Source organism: Ochotona curzoniae, unplaced genomic scaffold, assembly GCF_017591425.1.
Source record: "Ochotona curzoniae isolate NIBS_2020 unplaced genomic scaffold, NIBS_Ocur_1.0 contig_2692, whole genome shotgun sequence".
Taxonomy (NCBI): Eukaryota; Metazoa; Chordata; class Mammalia; order Lagomorpha; family Ochotonidae; genus Ochotona; species Ochotona curzoniae.
In genome coordinates this window covers 19,290,157-19,315,418 of record NW_024465556.1, presented here as the reverse complement: position 1 = coordinate 19,315,418, position 25,262 = coordinate 19,290,157, and the positions used below count along the sequence as shown (strand labels likewise).

The 25,262-nt window shown below is 41.7% G+C and overlaps 1 protein-coding gene across 2 annotated transcripts in view; it reads right to left on the bottom strand.

The window, feature by feature from the left end:
* LRMDA (leucine rich melanocyte differentiation associated) overlaps nt 1-25,262 on the bottom strand; it is a 985,984-nt gene that overhangs the window by 644,341 nt on the left and 316,381 nt on the right. The window contains exon 1 of one of the 2 annotated variants that reach the window (XM_040976020.1): nt 17,972-18,523. The exons of the other annotated variant lie outside the window; for it this stretch is intronic. Within the exon in view, the coding sequence (XP_040831954.1) occupies nt 17,972-18,018 (47 nt within the window). The 5' untranslated portion in view covers nt 18,019-18,523. Of the gene's footprint in view, nt 1-17,971; nt 18,524-25,262 lie in introns of those variants that run through there. 2 annotated transcript variants of the gene reach the window in all.

Genomic DNA, 25,262 nt, shown 5'->3' with positions numbered 1-25,262 from the left:
GACGATATACCCTCACAGCCAGCCCCATTTCCAGCCTTATAGAAGAAAAGATCAAAGCTAGTTGTAGACTTCTGATAATACTGAAATGGTTTTTCTTTTCCCTATCTCACAGATCAAAATAATAAACTTTTGGGAGCACAAAAATATTTCATTGAACACAACAGTAAGCTATTAAAACCAAGTAGAAATGGATGAAACACAATGACTTTCAAAGACAGGGATGAGATTAGAGATACCCACATTTGCCACGAGGTTATTCCACACCCTGGACTACATACAACAACTAAGAATGCTGTAGTCTTACAGTGTTAGGGAGGCAAAGTGGGCTGGCAACCATCAAGGGAAACCCTGGAACAGGGAGAAGGACAGTGACAGGAAACCTGTAAATACTTCCTCAAAAATCTTTGGCTTAATGTTGAACTGAAAATGTCCAGGAGGATTCCAAGCAGGCCGGCAGATAACTATCTGAAACATGAGAGCCAGAATTTGGACTGTTACTCTGATTGAATGTGCCAGAATTGCATACGGGCACTAGTCCTAATCCCAACAGCCCCACTTCCCACTCAAAGAACAATAAAGGAATTCACAGCTGACTGATCATTAGAAACAATCTATGTCAGGACTGACTTAATGGCTCATCTGCCTAATCCTCTGCCACAAAGTGCCAGCATCCCATATGGGCACTGGTTCACATCCCATCTGCTCCACTTCCCATTTTGCTCCCTTCTTGTGGCCCTGAAAAGCACTGGAGGCTGGCCCAAGTCACTGGGGCCCTGCATCCATGTGAGAAACCAAGAAGCTCCTGGCTCCTGGCTTCAGGTCAGCCTTGTTCCAGCCATTACAGCCATTTGGGGAGTGAACTAGCAGCTAGGAGATCTTTCTTTTTGTTTCTCCTCTTTGTAAATCTTCCTTTGCAATTAAAATAAATAGATCTTTTTTAAAAAGAAAAAAGAAACAATGCATGTCAGAAGGCAAATGAAACATATTTAAAACAAAGGAAGAAAAACCCATCAACATAGAACTCCACATGCAATAAAATGTACTTTATAAAAGGTAAAATAAAGACTTTTACAGAACTCTTTCACTAACAGACCTTCACCAAAGTAAATTACACTTCCCCTAACACTTAACAGAAGTGTTACCAGACAGAAACTTGGACACAGAGGACAAATGAAGAATATCTGAAATGGTAACTCTTTACAGAAAAATTGAATTAAAAGATTACCTTTTTCTTAATCTTTTAAAATGTTCACTGACAGTTGAATGTAAAAATCGCAACAATATGCACAGGATGTATCACATAGATGCAAATTGTATAACAAAATAGTACTGACATGAGGTGGAGGCAGACAGAAGGGAATTCAGTTGTTTCCGCTGATGTGCAGTTATACCACCTCAACTCCGAGAAGACTGGAAAATCAAGCAAACTTAAGAATACACATGATAATATCTAAAATAGACTTAAAATAGCTACATCTTAAAAATAATGAAAATACACAAAAAAGTTTAATTCAAAAGAATGCAAGAACAATTAAAATAAGACGAATGAAAGTATCGTGCAACACCACAGACTTAAACAACATGTCAATAATTATGTCAAATATAAATGACTAACCATGACAGTTTTTTTCACTGATTTACTTATTTGTTGGAAAAGCCGAGTTACAGAGAGAGGGAGAGAGGAGAGAAATAGAGATCTTCCACCCCCTGGTTCACTTCCCACATGGTCACAATAGCCAGGGCTGGACCAAGCAGAATTCAGGAACCTGCACCTCCAAGCAGATCTGTGACCTGGGGAGTTTCAAGCACTTGGGCCACCTTTGGCTAGTTTCCCAGACACATTCACATGGAACTTGATTGTAAGCAGAAGGGGTCTTAATTGGTCTGTATGTAAGAGAGCAGCAGGCAGCGGCTTAACCTGATGTACCAAAACAGGAGCCCCTAAACGTGAAGTTAAAAAGAGAAAGATCATCGAACTGAACAAAACTCTAGGACGGGAACTCTATCTTTAAGGCTGTACATTACAAAATGAATACACAAAGCAAAATGATCTGAAAATATATATATATGCTGGAAAGATACAGGCGTACGTAGACTGGTGTGGCTACAATGACAGCAGATAAGTGGACATGGGAACAAAAGAACACTGATACAGATTTAAAAAGAGGCATTTCAGAAGAAAGAAGGGGTTGATTTCACAGACACACATGTCACAAACGGGACTGAGCACGCATATGAAATTTCAGAGAAGATGATTTAAAAGCTAGACAGATGTAAAAACAGAAGTAGAAACATTTACAATCATGATTAGAGAATTAACACTTCTCTTTTAGTAACTGACAGAATCACTTAACAAAACGAAACCCAGTTAAGGATATTGATTTGAAAGTAAACTAAACAAATAGATCAAACTGGTATCTGTAGAATAGTACAGCTAATTATTCCAAAATATACACTGTTTTCAGAATACACATTATTTTCACAAAAGCAAATAACAAGCTATCCCACATAGTAAATTTCTGTAAGTTTTCCAATTGTTAAGGAGTGTGTTTTCTGATCAAAGAATTTAGAATTCAAAAATATTTGACTCTCAAAAAGAACAATGAATTAACTATTTACAACTCATTCCTAAAAACTCAGGAGTCAAAAAGAAATTATGGGGCAAGTCCTGTCGCATAGACAGTGAAGCCTTTGTCTTTGCAGCACCAGCATCCCATATGTGCACCAGCTTGAGTCTGGGCTGCTCCATTTCCACCTCAGTACCCTGCAGAGGATGGCTCGCATGGGATACAGGGAAGAAGCTCCTGGCTGCTGGCTTCAAGGCAGCACACACTTCTGGTTTTGGGGTCAATAAAGGAGAACGACCCAATGGACAGAAGCTCTCTCACTTTCACTCTCTATGTCATCCTGCCTCTCTGTAACTCTGCTTTTCAAGCAAATGAATCTTTTGTAAATGAAATTAAAAGAGGATTTTGAAATTATTTTCAACAATCTACTGGTGAAACGATAGCATAACAAATGCACTAGTGTAGCTGAAATGATACTTTAAACTTATAGTATCCAATGCTTACGAAATGAGCTTTCATGAACTTTGAAAGTCAAAACCACTCTGTGAATGTTAATAAGCTAGAGAAAAACAACAGCAAAGTACAAAAGAAATTAAAGACTAGCAACATAGATAATCAAAAAAGTCAAAAGATGGTTCTTGCAAAAACACTGATAAAACTGATGAATCCAGAAGAAACTTTCATGGCCCGAGTTGTCTTACATACAACACCAAAGCACTATCAATAAGAGGAAAAATAATTATAAGTGGACTGTGTCAATATTATGAATATTTGTACTTTAAAGCATACTACAGAGTGGAATAATTCTTTTTAAGTTTTTTAAAGATTTTTTTACTTATATTTAACAGAGTTCCAGAGAGAAGGAGAGACAGAGATTCCTCCCACCTGCTGGTTCACTCCCCAAATGGCTGCAATGACTAGAACTCAGCTACTCGAAGCTAGGAGCCAAGAGCCTGTTCCTGGTCTCCCACGCACTGCTGGGTCCAAGGACATAATCCATCCTCTGTTGCTTTTCCCAGACCATAAGCAGGGAGCTGGATGGGAAGTTGAGTCATTGAGACACAAACTCACAGTGCCTATATGAAATGTCACCACAGGCTCCTGGCTCCTGGCTTTGGGCGTAGTCTGCCCTGGCCATTGCAGCCATCTGGGTAGTAAGATAGAAAATGGGTGATCTTTGCCTCTCCTCTCTCCCTAGCCATTTCAAATAAAGACATCTATTCTTTTAATAAGCAACATCATTAGTTTTCAGGAAAATGTAAATTAAGACTACAATATGCCATTAGACTCACTCGGATGGCTAAAGTAAAAAACACAGACAATAAGAAATGTTGGCAGGAAGTGGAGAGCTGAAATCCTCATACATACCGTCCGAACATAAAAAGCTACTGCTATTCTAGTATTTTTTTAAAAAGTTAAATTTCAGTTTACGATAAAAACCAACAATTCCATGTGGAGTTCTATCCAAGTGAAATGAAACACAGGTGAACACAAAGACTTGCGTATGAATATTGATAGCAGCGTTGTTCACAGCAGCCCCCAACTACAAGTGACTCACATGTTTATCAACTGATAAATGGACCAACTAGAGGTGTTGCTGCGCCTATAAACAGGAAGACTCACAAGCAATGAAAAAATAACAGACTTCTGATAAATGCCACAGCATGGATAACCCCCTAAAGCACTATGCTAAATCAAAGAAACCACATATTGTAGGATTCCATTTGTATGAAATGTCCAGGGGAAAAAAAAACCAAATCAATAAAATGATATCTACGCTCCTGAGTATTTACAGCTGGGGTGAGGTCAGGGGAGAACTGCAGATGGGGAAGGAGAGGTGAGGGAAATACGGAAACAGTGTGCCAAGGGCTGTAGAATTGTACAGTTTTATTGAAAAGCACTGCAGATGGAACATGTGTGATTTTTTTAAAGTAAACTGTACCTCAAATACATTTTTTTAAAAAAGAACTGATAACCCCCTAATGAGAATGATGAAGAAAAAAAAAGAACAGAACAGACAACTCAAAACTGAAGTCCTACACCAGAGTGCTGGCTCAAGCCCCGGCATTGCTGCTTCCCATTCAGCTTCTACAAATGTAAACCCAGGTGGCTGCAGGTGATGGTTCAAACCCAAGTGTCTCAGCTGAGCAATGTGACAGACACGGATGACGTCCTGGGTCCCTGCTTCAGCTGGGGTAGTGAGTCAGGATACAGAGGTGTATGTGTGTGTATGTGTGTGTGTTCATGCATATCTGTCCTTAAAATTCAATACATGAAAATGTTTTAAAGATACTAACAAAGGAATACTTCGAATAATTATGCCAATGAACTAGAAAAATGTTAGAAAAAAAAATCCCTGAAAGACATATATATTAACAAAATGGACAAAAAAAGAAACTACTTTAAGAGCCTCATGTTGAGCCACCGGCGCAGTGGCGCAAGTGCTTAAGGTCCTCGCCCTGCATGCCCGGAATCCCATATGGGCGCCGGTTCTAATCCCGGCCGCCCCGCTTCCCATCCAGCTCCCTGCCTGTGGCCCAGGAGAACAGTCGAGGACAGCCCAAAGCTTTGGGACCCTGCACCCGCGTGGGAGACCTGGAAGAGGCTCCTGGCTTGGGATCAGCATAGCATTGGCCGTTGCGCTCACTTAGGGAGTGAATCATCAGACGGAAGATCTTCCTCTCTGTCTCTCCTCTCTGTATATCCGCCTTTCCAATAAAAAAAAAATAAAAAAAATCTTTAAAAAGAAAAGAGCCTCATGTTTATTAAATGAGTTGGATTTATTAATAAAGCATCAGACAAAAAAACTGAAAAACCACTCATGATAAGCTAAAAGTTGAATATGAGAAATTATCAATACAATAAAGAAAATGTAAGGAAATAAATTTATATCCAACAAAATACACAAGATCAAAAAATTTGCACCTAAGATTGAAAATAAGGCAGGGGTATATATTCTCATTGCTTCTGTTAAGCACGGCACTGGATAGAGGAATTCACCAGGGATTATGAACAAGAACCAGAGACAAAAAATTAGGAAGATGTGAACTTACATTTATTTGCAGAAAACATGATTACTTACATAGAACCTCCTAACAAAGTTTAAAAATAAAAAAAATTAAGTGAATTTCCCAAGGTTGCTAAAAACAAATACTCAAAACCCAATTATGCTTCACTAGAAACAAAGAATTAGAAAATAAAAATTTTATAGCCATATTTAAAATGGCACTAAAAATATAAAACAATAATTTTAAAAGTTATAAAGGATGTGCACTAATTTCAACACAAACTACAAAATACTTGAACATATGTGTGTATGTGTGTATATATATATATATATATATGTAATATTTTTATGGATTAGAAGACTTTACACTACCAAGATAATACCGTTTACCACAACTCTAGCTACAGACTAAATGCAATCTCAAATTAAATCTCATGGCTCTTTGTTCCGACAAGCCGATTCTCAGCCTTATTGGAGAACAGAAAGGACCTACAAAAGGCTAAAGGCTCTCAAAAAGAAGTACAAATTGGGAAGACTCCTACTCCCTGTTTTCAATACTTTACCTGAAAAAATAAATAAATAAAAGCCCGCAGACACTGAAGCAGTACTGTACTGGCATGAAGACAGAAAAATAGATTAGTGAAACAGAACACAGAATCCAAAAACTGACCAACACACTCGTGGCAAACAGAATTTTTACAAAGTTTTCAAAGCAACTGCCTGGGAACAAATATGCTTGAAAAGAAAATAATGGGACTGGGATAACTCCAACATACGGGACAACCGCTCTGCTCAATTCTGAACTCACATACCTGAAAACCAACCCAACATCTATCAAAGACTTCCCCATAAAAGCAAAATTCTAAAGCTTCTAAAAGATAACATAGCAAATAATCTCATGATCTCATGGGAGGAACATACTTGCTGGAACACAGGAAGTGAAAGTTAACAAAAAGATGAGACGGTATTTATCAAAAGAAAACCTTCCTTTCACATAAAGGTACCACTAAGGAAATGAGACAGAAGTTCAGACAGGTAGAAATACCTGAAAAATGTAAGTTAACTACAGATATGTGACAAAGCACAAACATCCACAGAGCATAACAAAAACACAAGTAATTCAATTTCATATGGCCAAAATACTTGCTCAATTCAAACGACATACACGAATGTTCAGTCAGCTCCTGAAAACATGTTAGCATGTATCATCATGAAATACATATTAAAACCACAGTGAGATACCGTTCCACATCCACTAAATGTAATTTAAAATCTGACCTCACCCGATGTGGGAAAGACGTTGCTGTAACTGGAACTCTCAACTCTTACAGATGGCAGTGTAGATGGCAGAATCAGAAAGCTGCTTGCAGTTCCCATAAACTGACAACTACGTGCACCCCAAAATTGAAAACTGTACTCCTGAGTATTTTATCTGAGAAAAATAAAGGCCTAGATCTACACAGAAGTTTCATACAATCATAGTTTTATTCATAATAATCAACAACAACAAAAACACAAGCTCCATTAACAAAACAAACTGTTACCTAAGAATGCATTTCTGATATACACAACACAGGTGGTTCTCAGAAATGCAACAGTGACATAAAAGACGCACAACATGATACACACTCCATGACGCCATCCAGGGGAGGCCACAATCACAACAACTGATGAGTGGGATCCTATGACAAGCCCCTGCCCAACGTTACAAGGAAAGATCGCTTTGCAGCCAGGTCATATAATGGCTGCTGAAAAACCACTAAGGCAGTAGGGGGAAAGTTTGAGAAATACTAGAAATGTTTTCTCCCTCTTGGCCGCTATACAGTTACATGATATATGCACAGATGTTATGCACACGTAACATCTGTGCATTTCATTCCAATGATCATTCCAATGATTGAATCCACTCAAATACACTCTTCCACTTAAAAAGAAAAGGTAGTTGGGTGAATCACAGCTTTGTGCCCTGTAACATCCCCCAGATCTTAGCGCCATAAGGAACAGTTAACCTATTGGCCAAAAGCAGTTTCCCTGCCAATGTGGCCTGTTGCCTGTTTATGTAAAAGCAGCAGTTTTCAGGAGCAAAGCCACGCCTATTTGGTCCCATTTTCTGTCTGTTACCCCCTATACAAAAAAAAAAAAAAAAAAAAAAACCTGAGGAGTTGTGAGAGTCTGGACGATTCATACACTAAAAGTTTAAACTATTTTCTACCTGATCCTTTACAGAAGAAGCCTGTTGACAGTTGGCTTACATTCATAAAGATCATTTCTCACCTCTTTTCAAGATAATAAACCATCAACTGGGAGTTCTGCTCCAAGTTACCCATACTAGATGACTCGACTGATAGCTGTAACTGAATGACACGGGTTCCTATGACAGAGGAGTAACAGCAGGTTCTGAGGATTTTTTCCATCAGCCATTACATGATCTGGCTCAAAAATGATACAACCTCTTTTCTTATAATCCCTGGGAAGAACCAGCACAGGATTCAGTTGTATGTTTACACATGTGCCTAGAAGTGGAGACGTGGAATACTTATCAAATGGCACTAATGACTACCACAATTAAACAGAGTCCATCCGTCCAGGTATTCATTTATTTCCAAGCCCTCTGAAATATGGCCCTAATGGACAAAAGTCCTCATCACAAAAATTCCCAATGCCGCCCCAACCCTTCACGTCAATTCTCATTTCACTCATTAGAGTCACACAGCACGCAGCTTTGCTAATGTCTGCAGGCTGCAAATCGGCCCAGCCACCACAATTAACAGCCCTCAATAGGGCCCTGCTGTCTTTAACTAGAGGTCAGCACTGTGACACCCAGCCCCGACCACTGTCATGGGCTTCAGTTCCATCAGACTCGAGGACAACAAAATGGCTCATGGGTGCCCAAGCACATTATACTCACCCTGCATTCTACACTTCTGGTCTCACAGTTCCCACTGTGTGGAATGTCCTCTCTTCCTGCTCGCTCATCCTCTACGCTTCTGCACAGTTGTCACCTTATCCATAGAACCTCCTATGTCCATCAAAGGGAACTGCAATTGCACCCTGGCCAAACCATTACACTACCCAAAATGCAGCTAGGGGACACCACCAAAAATAGCAACTCCCAGTCCTGATGTCAGCAGGTTAACTGACTGCCAACTCACGGAGCACTCACCAGGTGCCAGTTTACTCAGCACACTCTTAAAGATTTATTTATTTATTTGAGAGGCAGAGTTAAAACTGAGACAGGGAGAAGCAGAGAAATCTTTCACCCACTGGTTCATCCCCAGATGGCCACACGGTCAGGCTGGGCCAGGAGCTTGTTTCTGGACTCCCACATAGGTATCAGGGGTACAGGTTCTTGGTACATGTTCTGATGCTTTCCTCAAGCTATTGGTAAGAAGCTGGGACATAAATGGGCACTTGTATGTTGGCACTGTAGGTGCTGGCAATGCCATATCAGCTGTGCTTTCAGTACTTTTCATCATAAGGTTACAGGTTGACGCCAGTATGATCATGAACTTTTGCAGATACAGATACTTATTAACATGCACAAATCCCCGGAGCTGCTAAAGCAGTGGAGCTGCAGTCTGACTTCAGGTTGGCAGGTAGGCTCAGAAGCATGTACCTGATCACCCCACTGCTCAGCACACGGGACACACAGCTGGGAGACTCCTTGGGCGCATGAGGCACTCAGCAGCAAATCCAGCATCAGATTGCTTCATAAACTACCAAAGCCTTGGAACACACACACACCGAACATGGTTTGTTCAGATGCCATAAACAAGACCCTGGATTTTCCCAAATCAACTTTGTGGCTAAACAAAGTTCTCTTCACTAAACGCATCATTTAGGAAGCAGAAAGATGATGGCCACATTCGAGGGTACTCAAAAAAGCTTAGTAAAACAGGTAAAATGAAACCTTATTCTGGTGCCAAGAGATCTTTTAAAGTAATGCCCATTTCATCATTTGCACTTTCTGTGAACTCTGAATTATCCTGACTCACCTTTGTCCTGGATCCCAGCCTCTGTCCCCAGCGCTCATGGACAAAGTGAAAGAAGAAAGGAAGATGAGTCCTAGATCAAAGATTCACAATGAGATACTCCAGGGCCAGCATTATGGTGCAGCGCGTTAACCTGCCATCTGCCACGCCAGCAGCCCAAGCCAAGTGCTGACTCCGGCTGCTGCTCCACTTTCAATCCCGCTCCTGGCAAATGCTCATGGAAAGACGGCAGAAGAAGACCCAAGTGCTTGGGTCACAGCTACCCATCTTGGAGACCTGGGTGGGTCTCCAAGCCCTGGGCTTTGCAGGAGGTTAACACATGAATGGAAGCTCTCTTCTTGTCACCCTGCCCTCAAGTAAAATGTTTAGCAAATGAGTGAGTTTGAATTAGGATAAGCACCAGTTCAACCACCTGCCTGACAGAATCCCAAATACCCAGGGACATCAGAGTTGAATGCCTCTGTTAAAACCAGCACCAAGCTATCTGAAAAGTTTTTCTCTCATGCATAACTATGCTTTAAATTGTTAATAGCTATAATTATGGAGGATGGCATTGTTTTGTTTCTAATTTTTTTCTGTTCCCCTTGGTATTTATTGATAGATGGCTTTATTAAAAAATAATGATAATTATCTTGTTTGGTTGTGTATCAATACAGTTCAGCTTTTCTTTATCACCACTTATGGAATGTTACAAATTGCTAACATTTAGTTCCTTTATTGGTTTGTATTCTCTTCATAGTTTGAAAAGGAGGGTTAAAATGAACAAAAGTTCTGTCCTACCATTCCCTGAAGCCTCTGTCTCACTGCAGCTCTCTTAAGAAAGCATTTTAGAGCCCTTTTTGCATGTGGCTATGGGAAATTCCAATCTTTACTTTGACATAATTCTACCAATTTAATTCATAGCTCCAAACCTCCTATAAGGGTTGGCTCCTCACCAATTGGTACAAAGTGGGAAGCTTGGTCTCTATTTGTACCTTCAAGAATCCACAGATCAACATTAAGCCCACTGCACTAGAACCAGAGTTTGAAATACACTAAATTCAATCAAAGAGTGCTTAGTACAGACACATGACTACAGTGTTGCCATAAGAAAACTCCACTAAGTATGCTGAAATACTCACAAGAATAGAGAAGGCAAAAGCCCTTTCCCTAAGAAACACCATAGCTCTTAGAGTTATATTCCACAAAAAGAAAGCTCCCTTGGAGTTTTGAGTTCCCTCACACATCTCTCTACACATCTCTATGCAGAGCAACTCCCTGGTGAATGGTCCAGTTCACAACATTCTATAAAATATAAGTGATTCACATCCATGAACCAAATGTAAGCAGTCTACAAGTCTGCAAACCATGTACTTGGCAGTGCTTTCCTAACAAAGTAAAGTCAGAACTTTTAACACCAAGAAGAGAAACAGCAGAAGCCTATGACGTCTAAGATCCTTAGGAGGGAAGAAAGTTCAGTGAAAGGAACACGCATTTGCAGTCAGACCCCAACCAACCAGCTCACAGCCATGTCCTTATCCTCTCTGAACCTGACCTCCCCTTTCTGCAAAATGTTTTCAACAACATCTGCAATTTAGGATTGCTACAAGGATCAAATGAATTAAACATCTGTTTAATACATATTGCTGTTTAATGTATCTTCATTTATTTCCTTTCTTCTAAACCACTGATTGTCACCTGGGGACAATGTGAATTCTTCCCCTGATGTCCAAAAGACATTAAACCGTGTCTGGAGATGCTCACTGTGATCCCAACTTGGGAAAGACTAGGATACTGGCCAAGGGAAGGCAAAAAGGCTGGTCAACACTACCATGGAGAGGAGAGCCTCTACAACGTACAATAGCTGACTCCAGATATCACGATCACAGAATTGAAAAATCGAGGAATTATGTTCTAGACTAGTGTGAAAAACTTTCAGTGTGCTTGCTTATTCATCTCCACAGCTTCAGGCTCTTTAAAACAGCAAAGACTTACCAGGAATTCGCCAAGTGGGAAGCTCGATGCTAGGCACAATGTTCTCATGTAATTGGTTCCCTGCTGCCACTTCCCCAGGTGCAACTCCCATTCTCACACCCTGTCTACCCCTAGGAACATCAAGCTTGCATTTCTCCTTTCTTCCTGATGCTGCTCTTAGAGACTCTGAAGTCAGACATGCTGTGTGTCAGAGCAAAGGCCTGTGTTAATCAACAATTCCAAATATAGCAACAGCAGTTTGAAAAATCAAAGAATGGGCCTTGGGAACATCAATATTTGCATGTTCATAATAAATACTTAACTATGCATCTGTGCAATGTTCAATATAGTTGGGGAGAAACATAATATTTATGTTGACTTTTGTCAAGTTCTACAATGAACACATCTGATGTGTTAAACAAATACAACTGAAAAGTTAAAAAGATGATTTTAAATACATTTATAATGTGCACTTAGGAATTGGAAACAGGCCTGATTTACTCTGAGATTTTCCTAACCATCAATTAGCTTATACATCTGCCTCTAGAGTCAGTGGAATAATTTTCCAGTCTGCACATTGAAAATTCATTGCTTTCCTATCTGATAGCCAGCTCTACAACTCATAGTATCCCTATATTTAGTTTTTTAATGTGTATTTCTTTATTTTCAACTACTGCTTGAAAGATAGAGGGCGAGGAAGAGAGAAATAGACCTGACTTACTCTCCAAAAGCTAGCAGCCAAGACTAGGTGAGGCCAAGCCATGAGCCAGAAATGTATCTGAATTTCCCTTGGGGGTGACAGGGCACAAGCACTTAAGGCACAATCTATTGTCTCCAAGGATGGATTAGCAGGAGGCTGTTTTGTAAACAGAGTTGCCAGGACTTAGATCAACACTCTGATATGGGACATAGGCATTCGAAGGGGTTGCTTAATCCACTGTACCACAATACCTACTCCTGCACTAAATGTTAGGGGCCTGCTTTCCTGCTTTTATTCTGTGTTTCTGAGTTTCTGTGTGGGTGTATATAAAGATAGATACTTTAAATCCATGTCTAGTTTTTTTTTTCATAATATCCACTTTTAATTCCATTCTTCACAATTAATAGAAAGCAGCCTCACAGACAGAGGCATGGACCTCTCTCCATGAATATCACCCCCACATTCTGTGCATTGTGACTTTTCAACCTGCTGCTAGGCTAGGCTGCTGTGCTTCACAGTCACAGCCTCATTTCACAGTCGGAAACCTCACAGACAGGGGCAACCCATTTCTGCAAGCAGATAGTGGAGACTTGCAGAAGTCAAAGGATTGCCAAAGTCACCCAGTTGCGAAGTGTCAGAAGCAGCAATCCTATCCATGTCTTCTTCCAAAATCCATGTTCATTGGCGTTACACTGTATTTAGGAGAAGTAACACCAGTCATCCAGTGAGTGGTCTTTAGAAAGAGTTAAGCAGCAGGCGTATCTTTCATCTCTCCAAACCCTCCTCAAAGATATTTTCCTCCAAAAACTCATGTATAGGAATACACTTGTAAAATATGTTAACTGTTGGCTTAATTTGAAGAGGAGTCAACAGTTACCAATTTAAATAGCATAAGTCCATTCACCCTAAAGAGGATGTGAAAACAAGTACTTAGCTTATCCATCCTGCCTTCTAGATTAGTCATAGAATCCTGATTTTCTTCTGGAAGACAAAGAACCTAGCCATACATTGCAGTTCTGGAGTCAGCATTGAGGCTTAGTGCGTAAAGCCACTTCCAGCAAATTCAGTATCCTCTATGGGTGCTTGTTCATGTCCCAGCTGCTCCACTTCCAATCCAGCTACCTGCTAACAGCCTAGAAACTGACCCAAGTATTTGGGCTCCTGCCACCCACATGGGAGATCAGGTATGGACATCTGGGGAATTTAACCAACAGGTCTCTCTGACTCTTTTCTCTCTCTGTAACAAAATAAATAAATACTTATTTTAAAAATCTCATTTCATAGCCTGCCCTGTCCCCAGATACAGTTATATAATGATACGTGGTGAACAAATAGCTCCCTCTTAAACTCATGACTGTGATATGATTTCTCCTATTTCAGCCAAGTTCAAACTAATACGTTGAGCTGACCTGGGTCATACAAACTCCCAAGAACTGAACCATCAGATTTCATGAGATTGGGATGAACTAACCTCACCACACTGCAGGCTGGGGCTGGGCGTCGAGAGGTCTAGGAATGCCTGCCTCCTTGGGAATGAGAGCAACACAAAGCAAGTCTCCTTTCTCTCCCTCTGCTCCTTCTTGAAATCTGTAAGACATGACTGGAGCTCTGGTGGCTCCCTTGAACCATAACCTTAAAAACGTAGGTCACGAATATGGACAGCGGTGCCGACAAAAAAGGAACAGAAAGATAGACAAGGCCTTGTTTCTGCTCAGCTCATGGAGGTACCATAACGGCCACAATCTGCTACCACCAGGCTTTTTTTTAAATAAACTAAAATATTCATTTTATTTTGGCTTTCTACATAATAATCAATACAGAGATCTTCAGCTTTTGCTATAATATTACCTATTATGTGATATTTTATAATAAAAATGTATTTTAGTCTAGTTTTTTTTTTTTAAAGAAAAGGGAATCAAAAAAAAAAGAAAAGGAAGGAAACATTTTCAAGAGTCAAGAGGTTGAGCTCTTGATAAACTTTCCTGGTTTGCCAACTCTGACAACAGTATCTACACATCACAGGGAGAAGAAAGGAGACCTAGAAAATTACAACCCTGGCACACGAATCAATCATGTGGGCATGCCCTGAAAAAGAAAGGGATAGACTGGAATCCAACCAACTTCACCTAATGTCAAAAGAATTTCTGGACAAATAAGATTCAAAAGCCTCTTGAGATAAGCCTTAGGTGAAACACTACAGGTAATGGGGGAAAGTACAGAATGTACTGCCAGGCTGACGTCATGATGAAAACGCTCATGAAGCCAGACAACAGAGAGGGAGTGCAGGAGAAAACTGAAGCCCCAACACTGGCTCAAACAGCAGGGTCTCTCTGAGCACCATGTCAGAGAGACAAAAACAAAACAGAAGTAATGAGGCTGCCCCACAGGCCATGAGATTTCTCGCTCAGCATTTCATACACAGTGAAGTTGAGTTAACTTTGTTCTACTACACCCTCAAACTCAGTGTCTTCACTCTCATCATGTTTGGTGAGCCTTAGACAGACTGTGCACTCAACAAAAATTGGCTCATCAATTCTGCTCACCATCTGCAAAGTCCCAAACAATGCCATGGTTTGGGGTAATCTGGACCAAAGTATCAGAGAACCATAACCTAAGGCTAACTCCTCTGGGAAGTTGATGGAAGGCTGATCCCAGCGCTCAGAAATGTTTACAGTGAGAAACATACAATGGACACAGCTATGTAAAACTGAAAGCAATGCTGGCTCCACATTAATGTTTCATGTTCAATATCTATCATTTTGCTAGGCTACTATCAGTGAAACACTGGAGAAGTTCTTAAATGCTTCTTTTCAGATGTTCATTAGCTAAAATTAATCCTGATCAGAGAATCACTCCCAGCATGGCTGGATTCCATTACATAGCCAGTGAGATAGCATGCTGGGCTATGTTCGTCTACTCATGACTTAATCCAGAAGGCATACAGCAAATCAATTCTACCACTGATGCAACCCAAAGGTATCAAATGCCGGAGGAGCATAGAATGCTTCCTAGAAGTCCTTCAATACAGCTATCCTGGTACTGGGTAAGATACAGGATCAGCTCACAAAAAGTGGCACAGTAACAAGGTCTAGTGTTAAATGCAGCAGAATCAAAGGGTATGCACTGACAGACTCTCAAACCTCCACTCCTGGTCTCTTCAAGAAAACGGGCAGCTCTGCTGACCCCAGACTGATGACTTCATGGACTCGTCAGCACTAGAGAAATTTCCCAAGAATTACTTTGCAGAGGCTTCTCTCACAATGAAGAAAAAAAATTCAAAAGACAGACATGGAAGGAGTTGCAAATCTCAGGTATAATTCAAGAGCTGAGTTGAAAACAAATCTGAGAAAAGAAATGTAAATGGAGATAATCCAAATTTCCAAGGGAAATCAACACCAGATAATTTATGCAAGTGCATGACACACATAACATGTTCCAGAGGCTTCTGTGTTACCATGCCACGGGCCTATGGTCAGAAATTAGGAGCAGCAAAAACTGCACCAGTACAGGAGGTATGCAGAAAACCTAAGCAGACAAGGTCCCTTCATTCAGCACCTAAGGCAAAAAAAAAAAAAAAAAAAACAGAAGACTTTTATGACATCTGCTAACATTTCTCAAGTTGTATAATCAAGAGTTTGCTTTAACTTAGCAAGAACAAATGATGAGTCCCTCTGTGTTAGTTTTGTCACAGGCCACATCAACTGTTTTCTCTCCCGTAAGAAGCAACTGCAGATCTGAGTTGCCATGAGCAACGACTGCCCAGCTAGAGCAGGGATGGTTTGAGCTTTACCTAGCATGAAATTCCTCCAAGGAGAGATTCTCCAAAATGACAAAAGACTCTCACTCTGGGATCCTAGTCATCTCACACTCTCATGCCTCAAAATGCTTTCTCTCTTAGCACTACTGAACCACTCATATTGCAACATAATCTACTATTCTTACCGAATCAAGCACTCACAGTTAACACATAGAACAGTACTTCTACAAGTCTGTAGAAAACAGAATTAAAAGATGAATTTATTTTGGTGAAATTTTTTAAAAGAATCATTTATTTGTTTGCTTTATTGTTTTATTTATTTGTTTGTTTGTTTGTTTGTTTATTTTGGAAAGGCATATATACAGAGAGGAGGAGAGACAGAGAAGAAGATCTTCCATCCAATGATTCACTCCCCAAGCGGCCACAACAGCCAGAGCTGCGCTGATCCAAAGCCAGGAGCCAGGAACCTCCTCCAGGTCTCCCACGCAGATGCAGGGTCCCAAGGCTTAGGGCCATTCTCGACTGCTCTCCCAGGCTACAAGCAGGGAACTGGATGGGAAGCAGGGCCGCCAGGATTAGGACCGGTGCCCATATGGGATCCCAGGCACACTCAAGGCAAGAATTTTGCCACTAGGCTACTGTGCTGGCCCTCATTTTTGTGTAGTAAAAAAAAAAAATCTACACAGTGCTTTTGTACCATGTACTTTTCACAAGCTTTTGGAAGATGCTCCATATATACTACATAATCTTTAACATGGTTTTGGTTTTTGTATACTAACTGGATCATCACATTTTAAAATAAGTAAGATCTATGATTACTGCGACTAGAGATGTGAAGAAACTAAGGCTTAAGGAGGTGAGGAGCCATTCTGCTCATAGCCATACAACAGTCAACTAGAAGACCTGGGAGCTGAACTCAGCAATTCACCTTCATCAGTCTTGCCTTTAATCCCAACCCCCCAGTGCACTCATTCTGCTGACTCACTCTGAGGTTGCAGAACATGAACCCTGAGTGTAAGGTAAGAGAAATGAAGTGCCCTTGGTTATGCCTTCTGTCCACTGCCTTCTCTACTCCAGGTATTCAGCAATTTGATTTGCTGCCCCTGCAAAATGTTTCTGATATACCCATGGCTACAGCACAGCCAAGCAAGCACAACAGAGGCCAGCATACGCAACATATTGTTGACTGTGACCATGCAAGGGTACCTTTGATACTGATCACAGAATGTTCTGGCCACTGGGATTTCTGCTCCACCAAAATAAAGGCTGAAGAGGAACTTAATGGAGCATTACTCTGTGAAACACCAAAAGCAGGTGCACCAGAGGCAGTGCACGGGATCCATTTGTAGAGACAAAAGAACAGACTCAAAAGGTTATTACTTAATGTCATGGTCAAGGAGACTTTCTAGGAATGATAGTATGCGGACTTCAGCTGAAACCTAACCCAAGGTGGAGGCTATTTCTACAAAAACAGCTGGGTAGTAGATACAATATCTTTTAATGTCAGAAATCATGTTTAGATTTTTTTTTCCCCCTCTAAGCAGCGAGTCTTCACAGATTTACTGGTTGCTAAATGCTACTGACTCCAGCTAATTCCCAAATTAACTGGATTCCTTTTGGAGCTTGTAAAATGTGCTACACACTCAACTTCCGAATTTAGCATACAAGATGATGACCACAGCAGTAAGGACGGCGCAACTTTCTTGTTAGAACAATGCATGCCTAAAAGCCTCCTTTTAATTTCTACCTTCTGTTCTAAGGACTATGTCAGTGAGGACACACCTAAGACACTGCATATTAATTTCAACACAGCTAATACCCAAAATGTCCCACCAATTTACTCTTCACTGACAATGTTAAAAGAAAATGATTTATGCAGATCAATCATCTTGCTCATCAAGCCCTACCCTGACAGCCAGCCTTCATCATTGCTATTTAAAAGGCACTGCTGACAGAAAAGACCGACTCTTTGATTAAGGGCCCTGTCTGGCTAACCTTTTATTTGAAGAATGATTGCTGCTGAGTGACAAATACTTTTCCATTCATTTCAAGGCAAAGATATTGACATTCAAATTCTTGATGGCTACACTGAGCAGATGCCACTGTTGGCAAGAGGCATGAGAGCAACAGCAGGTATGCCACAGCTCTGGGGGGCAAAGGGAGAAAGCAAAATGACCAGGCATTTACACAGGCACTGGCCAGAGGCTCTGAGTAAATCAGAGCCCTCAGCCTTTCTGCCAAATCCTCTTTTTTTCGGCAGTTATCAAAGGACATCTGTGTGCAGTTTCACCCAAGTGCTCTCCTTAGAAGCGTCCTTGCTTCACCTTGACCCTACTTAAACCGCACAGGTAGCAGAGACTGAAAGTAAAAAGGAGCGTGGCAGGAGGCCGCTGCCCACCCTGGGGAGAAACATCTCCAGGAGCAGCAAGCAGCGAGACCTCGGTGGACCCCTGAGTCAGAAGGAGTGGCCTGCTTTTTGCCTTCAGGGGTGTTAAATGATCCTATGTGAATTAGAAGGAGCCCCTGAAAAGTCATCCAAAGGAAAACAAAACAGGACTGGTTCATCCCAATCCACAAGGGCACAAGGATGAGCAAGAAATTAAAGACTAGCTGAGGGACAGGCCTTTGGCACAATGAGTAAGACGTCTCTCAGCTTACTTTACTGGAGTGAAATAAGCATCTTTTCATTTGATTATTGCTTATATCCCTCGTGAATCTTCCTGTTGGACTGTAAGGTCTCAGTTTTTCTTTTTCAGCTTTTTATTTAGTACAGCCATTAAGCCTTTGACTCAATGTAATTTTAAAATCTGTTTTCACAAAAAATATTAACCTGTGATAAAAAAAAAAAGTGCCTCTTGGAACACCCTCATCCTATATCAGAGGACCAATCCCACTTCTGATCGAGCTTCCAGTTCTGTGTCCCCTGCAAGGTACTTGGGTCCAGCAAACGGGACACCTGGATCCACTGGCAGGATACTGGTACAGCCTGGGCAAGCCCTTGGCTGCTGTGGGCATCGCAGAAGGTAAACAGAGGATGGGAGATCTCCATCTGACACTCTTTCTGGTTGCCTTTCAAACAAATAAACAGTAATTTTTTTTAAAAGACCAACCAAGCTTTCTTTAGGAAAAAAAAAAAAAAAAACAACAAAGAAAAAGTCGATGTCTCTAATCCACTTCAGGCAGCATTAGGCCTTGGTGAATGTCACACACACAGACCGTGCACAATATCCTCACCACAGGATTATTTGCTTGTTTTTATTCCTTAAATGCAAAATACTGCCTTAAAGGCAAGTGGGAAAATTATGGATTAAGAAAGGCTATTTGTGACAAGAGCCATCACAAAGCTCCAAGATTAATCATTGCCAGGAACAGAATGGAAATACCTCAGCGGGTCATCAGCGATTCCTTTTAAATCTTGCTGAGCCAGGACGCGAGGATCTCACAAGGCTTCACAAGGGAGCAGGTGCCAAAAGGCTGTAGCTATGATTCCTACACAAATGCCCCATGGTGCGAGAAGCCACAGCTTCTGGTGTGATCTGCACCTTCTCTTCTGGCACCCCAAGGCCCAGCAGGTGATCCTGCCAGCAGGAGGAGGACAGTAATGGGGCCAGAGAACTCGGTCTCTGCTAGGTGTGCACCTCAACAGACTTGTATGGAAGTGTGTATTCACTGAGATGCCTTTCTTCATGAGCTTAATAAAGCACCCTGAGAGCAGGCGTTTGGCACAGTGCTGGAGATGCCTCTGGGGACATCCAGACCCCAAGTCAGACTGTCTGGACTTCCCTCCCAGATCTCCCTGCTGATGTACACCCTGGACAGTAGCAAATAATGGTGCAAGCACTTGGGTCACTGACATACATGTGGGAGACCTGGAGTGTGTTCAGGGACTGCTGGCTTCGACTTGGCCTGGAATTGACAGTTGGCATTTGGGCAGCGAAACAGCAGATGAAAGATCTCTCTCTGTCTCTCAGCTCTGCCTTGGCAATGGAATAAACCATACATTAAAAAAATTTTTTTTTAATTTTTTCCCCTCAGAAATGTAGTTCTCTTGTACTGAGTAATGCAGCGTTCTGGAGCAGACTGCTGAATGTCCTCAATCCCCTGCCATTCCACCTGCAAAATGGAAATAGCATTGCCTATCCCTGTGCAGTTATTTAGGGGCATAAATGTGTGTATGTATGTAAGTTAAATAGTGCCACTTTCCTCTGTTCTCTTCTCCTATTCTCATCTGCACTCACTAGCTTGCATAGGAGCAGCTCATGGGCAGGATCAGAAAAAAGATTCAAAAAGATGCTCCTACTTCTCTTACTGTATTACACTGAGAACAAATACGGTGAGGTTAACTCTAAAGCGCCTTTTAAATTTAAATCAATACACAAATGCTTGCTGTTGTTACTGTTGCTGTCCACAAAGGAGATGCTCCAACCCGTTTTGAGCTTTCTCCTTATTTCTTTCTCCCATCTCTAGTGCTCTAGTGCTCATATGATGAACAATAAATCAATAGCCAATTAATCAATGAACACCACATCATTTCCATTCCTTCCAACTGGATAAGTGGATGTTTCTGCTACTGTCTGAAAGAAGTGCCCAGCAGAACTGACATTTCTTCCACAACAAAAATTCATTGATAGCTATTGTGAGTCAGGCATTGGAAGAAAGAGATGAATGAGAAATGCAGAATTCAGTCAAGTGGAGTAAACAGACAAATCCAGAAATGATTTCACTGCTACTGTACCACACAAGCTCAAGCACAATCAGGCCAACAGGAGATGAGTCACTCAGTAGAAATCAGGGAAGACATTACTGGGATCGGAGCAAGTTTTCACCACATAGAAAGTTAGAATAGGGAACTGCCGAGAAATGAGGATGTACCAGCATTAGTACGTGTGGCTTTGCATTTGGCTTCAGAACCCGCCCTTCACTGCCACTACGTTGGAATGAATTCCTGCTTCTGTGTTTGATCCCATAGTTTGCGTTCCTCAGGGGTCTGGTGCTGACAACGGATGACCTGGCTACACTCTGCCGCCTCCCTAGCTGATGCTTCTCTGTCTGCTGGGAACCTTTGGACTCCCAAAGCATTCCCATAATTGTGAGCAGGTGACTACTGCAGCCCCGTGATCCTGCTATCATCCCCATGGGGAAGGTGTGGCCCAGTCAATGCTACGTGTCCAGTAAATCCTATTTCCTGAACATACAGAAAGACAGCATCTAGCAACCTCTCTGACAGTTCACTTCGGTTCTGCTCAATACAGGAAAAAAGGGACAGAGGCCAACTCCAGGCCTGATCCTCAGAACATCCCGGGTCTATAAGATCAATTGCCATAAACATGATAGATTAAAGCAACAGGGATATATCCTCTTTTTCTGGAAATCAGAAATCCAAAATCAAAATGTCATAGGGCCATATTCCCTGCAATGACTCTAGGGAAGAATCCCTCCTCACCAATACCAGTTTCTGGTTTCTCCCAGCTTTGCTTACTTATGGCAGTTTAGCTCCAATCTCCAATCCTATCTTCCCACAGCCTTCTTCCCTATGTGTGCCCTGGTCTGAACTCCCCTCTTCTTTTCTTCACAAGGACACCAGTTAGAACCCACTCTACATCCACAGTGAACCCATCTCAAAATCCTTAAGTAATTTTATCGGCAAAGACTACATTCCCAAATAGGTTAAACCCTGAGATTCCACAGTGACATGAACTTGGGAGATGGTTACAGATCATCATCTGCGTCCCTTGTGCACCACTGGAGGTCCTGACAAAGCTGGTGGAGCTGTTGGCCAGCCAGGCCACTGAGCAACTGCATGAACTCTGGTTACCCAATGTCAACCATCACTAGACAGAGAAAGTAGGCAAGAAAGGAAAGCTTGTAGTGGTAAGCCTCTGAGATTTCAGGGTTCATTTGTTACAAAGCAGAGCCTAGCCTGTCTTGACTGGCACTGCCAGCGTCTGTGCCCTTACTCAGCAATGCCTACACTGTACAGAAGCCCAGGGCTAACACACAGTGTTTTCATTTGGCTCCAGTTTTTGATCAAAAGTCCCTTCACGGTTGCTCTTGTAAGATGTCCCAGGAATTTCTCCCAGAGCTTTGCTTGGCTTGCATACATCTCCCTGGGTGGTTACTTGTTTTCCCTGGGTAGTGTAATGAGGTCTTTGCTGATAACATCACTGTTTTCTCTATTGGTCCCACAGGAGAATGGGATGGCCAGTGGTCACCAGCCCTTGCTTTCACTAGGGTTTGGATCAGGGTTCAAAAGAGAAATGTTTTCAGTTCAATTCAACCAAAATAAACCAGGAGAACATGAGCTAGTGTACCTGTCTTTAACAAATGGAAAGAGCATAAGGCTTTAGTCATGCTGAGTTGCTTAAAATTTCCCAGATTCACAAACCTAACAGCTATGACACTTGAGATGTCAATAATTATCAAAAAGCCTTAGTTCTATTGACTTACAACAAGTGGATCAATATCATCTTTTCCATTGTGTCTGTGAGAATTAAATGATACCAGATATATGTTGGGCTGAGGGCAGCACTGACCACAGCTGTTCCTGAATATACATGAACATCTGCTATTCCTAGGACAAGCCAATGGATTCCTACCTAAATCTTCTTTTCTGGGGTAAAGTGGTAGCTGAGTTGGTATAAAACATGAGCTCTGACCTCCACCAAGCTCATGAAAGTGCTCCCTGCCTTTGCTCTAGTTCAACTTTTTACCCATTGCTAATCTATTCATTTGAAAATGCTTTGAGACAGCAGACAGACAAACCCTCCCTCGAACCAGGTGACTTTGGCTTTTAGACGTCTCAAGAGAGTTCCTGTTGATTCTGCAGTTGGCATGAAAGTTTTCTGAACAAAGGCATCAAGTCCCATTCGATTTCCATAAACCCCAGGGCAGTCATCACCACATCAAGCTGACAAGCAATGCACTACGTTCCCTTACTCATTGTAGAGAAATCAAGGGTGGCAATCCCCTTGATCAAGATGGGATTTGGCTTCCCAAAGCAGGGATATTCACTAACCAGTGGACCAAAAAAAAAAAAGGCAAGATTCAACCTCACTCCACAGATCTACTCAATCTCCAGTTAGATCACCCAAACTCCCTCTGAGCATCTGTGTGAATATATAGATAATATGTTAAATGCTATACAGTACCTGATGTCTTCAAAATGTTCATGAGAAATATCTAATAGGAGAATATTGCATGAGCTGATTCCAAACTCTTTATGCATCAAAACATTTTGTTTCACTTAAGAGGCAGAAACACCAAAAACAGACAAAAATACAAGCATTCAGAGAGCACTCATACTGTACTCTTCACACTCCAAATACCCACCATGCTAGGACTGGGCCAGGCCAAACCTGGGAACTGGAGAGTCAATCCAAGTCTCTCCACATGAGCTGCAAAGATCTGCTACAGAACCATCACCTGCTACCATGTGGGGTCTGCATTAGCAGGAAGCCGGAAGCAGTAGTGGAGCCAGGCACTGAACCAAGACAGTCTAGTGGGAGACTAGTGTTTTAACCAGCATCTTAGCCACAATGCTGTGTACATTCCAACTACACTTACCTAGGAATACCAATTCTCCACAAACCTTTTGAAGTGCTTCATATAGTAGATGTGTACTTTATGTAGGTGTATATACATATACATACTGTGTGTATACATGTGTGTATAACACATATTCAGAGCACCTGCTTTGTGCTAGGCATGACTTGAATTTTACTCTAAATAACAATACCTCAAGGGGTTTATGAAAAGAGTAAAATTTTAAAAATGCTTAAGGAATGCAAAAGCCAAAATTTTTTGGTACAAAAGAATTCTGAAATCAGGGCCAACACAGTAGTCTAGTGGCTGGAGTCCCTAGCTTGCATTTACCAGAATCCCATATGGACCCCAGTTCGAGTCCCAGTGGCCCCATTTTCCATCCAGCTCCCTGCTTGTGGCCTGGGAGAGCAGTCGAGGATGGCCCCAGGCCTTGGACCCTGCACCCACATGGGAGACCTAGACGTGGATCCTGGCTCCTGGCTTTGGATTAGTTCAGCTGCTGTGGCCACTGTAGTCATTTGGGGAGTGAATCAGTGGACAGAAGATCTTCCTCTCTGTCTCTCCTCCTCTTCGTATATCACTTTCCAATAAAAATAAATCTTAAAAAAATAATTCTGAAGTCAAACTTTTTTTTCAGAATATACATTTTCTATACTTTCCACATACTCCTCATGCTAACTCATTCAGTCTTTACACTTCTGCAACATAGGTGCTATAGCTATTATATCTTACCATGAGGGAAGTGAGCCCCAGAGAGGCCAACTCACTAGAAATCACAGACCCACTGTGTAGCAAGGCCAGAATTCAGTTCCCGGCAGCCTGGCTCTGGAATCCACAACCTTAGCTACAAGGCACGGAAGCCTTTCAAGGGGGGAGTTGGGAGTAAGGGATAAGGACAGTACCTTGCAGAAACAGCTTCCCCGAGTGGGGAACATCCAGCCTGCAGGCTGTCTAAGGCCAAGGAAATCATTTGGTCTTGCCCTGCCATGCCAACCATGGGTAGGATTCAAAATTCAGTAAATCTACAGCAGGCTAACTTTCAAGTTAATTTTATAGGACCTATGAATGATGTTAGAAATATTCAAATGACTCTAATCAGACAAAAAAAAAGTAAAAACAAACAGACAATTGTATATCAGAGAAGAGCAGGCAGCAGCACATATTAATAAAGTAGGGCCTGACATGATGGACTAATTGGCTAGTCCTTCCCTTGTAAGCGCTGGGATTCCATGTGGGCACCAGTTCACGTCCCTGCTGCTGAACGTCCCATCCAGCCCCCTGCTTGAGGCCTGAGACGGCAGCAGAGGATGGCTCAGGGTCTTGGGCCCCTGCACCCATATGGGAGACATGGAAGAAGGTCCTGGCTCCTGGCTTTGGATCAGTACAGTCCCGGTTATTGTTGCCGTTTGGTGAGTAAACCAAAGGGAGGGTGGGAGATTTGTTTTCTGTCTTTCCTCTCTGTAAATCTTCCTTTCCAGTAAAAATAAATAAATATTTATAATAATAATAATAATAATAATAATAGCAACAGGATCTAGAACCATCGCAATGCCCTAAAGGAACATCTTGTGTCTGGCATGGGACTATTCCACCATTGAATGCCCCAAATGGTGGCACCATATTGAGGACCTGGAACACCGAAATTTGCCAGGTTGAAGACAAAGGAAATCAGAAGAGCTAAAGTGAGTTTTCAGACAGCCTTGCTGGGCCCACTTGGAGTGTCACATCATTCATGCACCAACTG